The 3,962-nt window shown below is 44.3% G+C and overlaps 1 protein-coding gene across 3 annotated transcripts in view; it reads left to right on the forward strand.

Moving 5' to 3' along the window:
* The window catches only part of mtr (5-methyltetrahydrofolate-homocysteine methyltransferase), an 82,163-nt gene that overhangs the window by 66,658 nt on the left and 11,543 nt on the right, over positions 1–3,962 (forward strand). For all 3 annotated transcript variants that reach the window (XR_013547633.1, XM_078405082.1, XM_078405081.1), the window contains exons 31-32: positions 5–197; positions 662–774. Coding sequence is in view for 2 of the 3 variants with exons in the window: in XM_078405082.1 (XP_078261208.1) it covers positions 5–197; positions 662–774 (306 nt within the window). In the remaining variant the exon portion in view is untranslated. The remainder of the gene's footprint in view (positions 1–4; positions 198–661; positions 775–3,962) is intronic.

Consider the following 3,962-nt stretch of genomic DNA (forward strand, 5'->3'; position numbering starts at 1 on the left):
AAAGGCCTTTGCTGAAGAAATGCATGAAAGAGTCCGTAAGGAATTTTGGGGCTATTCCCCTGAAGAAAACCTGACTGTTACCGATCTGCACAGAATAAAATATGTGGGAATCCGCCCAGCTCCAGGGTACCCAACCCAGCCGGATCACACTGAAAAGATAACAATGTGGAAACTAGCTAAAGTCGAGGAGAGCACAGGTAAGACCCTTCCATCGACAAGGTGGACCCTTACATCGGTTTAAGAATTGTTGCGTGCAAGAGCAACTGGAAGCAGTAAGAGAGGAGAGGCAGGATAAAGAGTGGCAGGTGGACACAAGTGAGGTGTTTTTTTATGGTTGGAACAAAGCCAGAAGATATAAAGCAGATGGATTGAAGAGATGCGAATTGTGAAGCCAGAGAATGAAATGTGGGAAGGGGGAGGGAAGAAATGGATGCTAGTCCAGAGGAGGGGGCGAGGAGTAAGGGGAGGGGTCGGGGGGGTTGTTAGCTGGTATCTATAATTGGAGAATTCAATGTTCATACCTTAACTAAATTTTTATCAAGTGAATTATCTAAAAAGGTCTGCATGTTATTTTAATGTTCTATCCAGTTGAAGATTTACTTTTTCTGGATTTTCTCCTTCTGGACACAAGTGAAAGGATTTCTCCTTATTTTCTGCCTAGGAATTGCAATGACAGAATCCTTGGCCATGACTCCGGCAGCTGCAGTCTCAGGGCTTTACTTTTCCAGTCCAGAATCTATGTACTTTGCAGTTGGAAAAGTTACTAAGGAACAGGTAGGTTTCAATTTTGTACAGTAGTGTGTTCCAGAAAATGTTCAATCTATTATTACATCCATGGGAAATGGGGAACATAGTTGAAATGTAGGAATCTTTCTCATTTGATTAGACTTTATCTTGTACTAAATGTTATTCACATTATTCCCTTTATCATGTACAACATGGATAGCTCGATTGCAATCATGTATTGTATTACCGCTGACTGGTTAGCTCGCAACAAAAGCTTTTCACTGTACCTTGACAATAAACTAAACTAATTGTTACAATATAAGAGGTTGATTATTTCAAATAGAGGTGCTTAGAAAAGTGCAGAGGGTGCAGAATCTCTGGAATTCTATACCCTAGGGCAGCGGTCTCCAAACTGTGGCCCGCCACGAGATTTTATCCAGCCTGCAGCAAGCACGTTCCGTGCTGCGGGTTCTGTGGCAGCGTGGAAACCTTTTTTTTAGCGGCCTATATGAATGGTTGTTTATTGTCACATGTGCACTGCACAGTGAATTGTTTTTAGCGCAGATCATAAGTCACCACCATATTTTGGCACCGTTTACAAAAGGCCAAAGTCTGGTCTGCGCGTGGATGTACTGGAGCGGCTCCCTGATCCAGATGAGCCCCAGGCTGCTGCAGGGCCTCCTGCGTCGCCCTCGACTGGCTCGGCCCATCGATCGACGTCCCTCTCCTCGCCCGACCAACCGCTTCTGTGTCCCGGGGGAAACTCCTTCTGCAGCCGACCTTGCAGGCGCTGGAGGAGTTACCCCTCTCCTACTGGCCCACTCATCGTGTCCATCGTCGCCAGCGGCTCCCTCCTCCCCGGTTCTCCGGTCTACAGGGCCGATCTCGGCAGTTTCCAAACTTACGCGTTAGGTAGGCTATCAAGTTGAGGGCTTGTATGCAGCTGCTGACTTAATAATTTTAAATTTTAATGATTTCTTACAGAGTGCCCATCTGTGAGTCGCTGCGATGGTGACACACATGTGGTCACCGCCATTATATATATTTCTATACTGTCTGCATGCCCACTGTATTTTTTTCTGTTTTATAAATAATTGTGTACCTACGGTATATATATATTCCAATATTTCAAGCTCTTTTTAAAAATTGAATATTATTTATTTGTTGCCATATAAACCTCATTAAATTTATAAAACTGACATTTCTTTACTTTTTTCTACGGCCTGGAAAAATGTGGCCCTCATGCTGAAGTTTGGAGGCCCCTGCCCTAGGGTGTGGAGAAGAGATCATGCGATGGATTTAAAAGGGAGTTGGATAATTTTTTTAAATATCCGGCTTGAGGAATTGAGGGCTGTGGGGACACAGGATCAGAAGAAGATTAGAGACCAGCATAGATTAGGCGTTATATAGAATGGCAATGCAGACTTGGTGGCAGTTTCCTGTTACTTTTCATGTATGTTAATGACAGAAAAAGAAATATAAGCTAAATAAATCTGTTCCTCTTTGGGAAAATTTCCCCAAGATTATTTCCAATTGAACTTAAGTTTGATTCTGACGTGTTAAAGTGCTAAGATACTGCTTCTGTTTCCTTGCCATGTGCTTATTGTGTTTAGTTTATTGTCACGTGTACCGAGGTACAATGAAAAGCTTTTGTTGCGGAAAGACTACTACTCATGATTACAATCAAGCCATCCACGGTGCACAAATTCATGATAAAGGGAATAATGTTTAGTGCAAATTGAAGTCTAGTAAAGATAGTCTCCAGCGGATCTCCAGTTAGGAGCTCAGGACTGCTCTTTAGTTGTTGATAGGATGGTTCAGTTGCCTGTAACAGCTGGGAAGAAACTATCCCTGAATCTGGAGGTATGTATTTTCACACTTCTGTACCTCTTGCCTGATGGGAGAGGGGAGAAGAGTGAGTGTTTGGGGTGAGATTGGTCCTTGATTATGCTGCTGGCCTTGTCGAGGCAGCCTGATGTCTAAATGGAGCCAATGGAAGGGCAGTTGGTTTCGATGTTTTTTTTATTGTCACGTGTACTAGGCACAGTGAAAAACAGTTTTTGAATACAGCTCAGCAAGACTTTCCCCGTACATAAGCACAGTCACCCAATTAGTACAATATGCACAGAACAGTCCACCAAGTCCATATGTAAGAGGAGTCATTTTGCAAAGGGCTTTTGCAATCGTTGCCTCCATTCCGGTCGTCCCGCGATTCAGTGTCCCTCTCCACACCTGGCCCTCTTCAGCCCTCGTTCCCTAGAGGGCTCCTCCCACAGCTGACGCAGGACTCAAGGTCGCGGAAGGTAAGACCCCCCTGGTTCTTCTTACTGGGCCTTTTGCCCAGTGTCCCTCACCGTCTCCTTCTACCTCCTCTCCAATTCCCAATCCACAGGGTGAGTAGGGGCTGGGCTCGACGGCCTTCCCTCTCCAGAAGAGCCGAGCCTGCAGTTGGGATACACCTGCACCTCAATGGGCCGAGCTCCACGCTGCTGCAGGGCCTCCAGCAGCCCTCTCCACCGTCAAAGACATGCACTGCTTCCCTCGCCGTTGCACTTACCAGCCCTCTGTCCAATTTCCTCCTCTCCGGTGCACAGGATGAGCAGAGGCCGGACTTGGCAGCAACCTCTTCAGGTTTGGTTGCATTAAGATTTCAGTGTTTTAAAATGGTGAAATAAATAGCTGTGGATTTTCGGGTTTGCAATTTATTGATGGTACTGTGGCTGAATGGTGCAGCAATAGAACAAAATTTGGATACATTCCGAGAAAGGGAAAGAACCAAATGAGTCATCTTTCAAGCTGCTAAGTATAAGACCAGGCAGTCCAAGCCACTCCCTGTTATTTTGGGTTTGATCACTGATGGGAGGGGAAGATAATAAACTGTACAGAATGAGAATTCTTGTACATATTTGGAGAGGTGGTTCAGTTTATGAATATAAAAATGATGGAACTCAAAACCTTGCAAACCAAAGAGAGGTTTGAGCATAAGAATCCCACGTGGTAAGTTTATCATGGCCTACAAAAGTCCATTTTTGGTTCGGTTTAGTAGTCATTTGTCCTGTGGTGAAATAACACTTGCCGGCTCTGGTAGATACAAACGCAGCCTGTCCAACCTATTGCAGATATTAATTAGTCTAGTAAGCATTCAGTTTGTACATTTTGTATTATCCTCTTGGATATCCACTTGTTTTGATGTTCTGTTTTAAATTTTGATATTCATATGTGATGTTGATTTACAG

This window comes from Rhinoraja longicauda, chromosome 9, assembly GCF_053455715.1.
Source record: "Rhinoraja longicauda isolate Sanriku21f chromosome 9, sRhiLon1.1, whole genome shotgun sequence".
Lineage (NCBI taxonomy): Eukaryota > Metazoa > Chordata > Chondrichthyes > Rajiformes > Arhynchobatidae > Rhinoraja > Rhinoraja longicauda.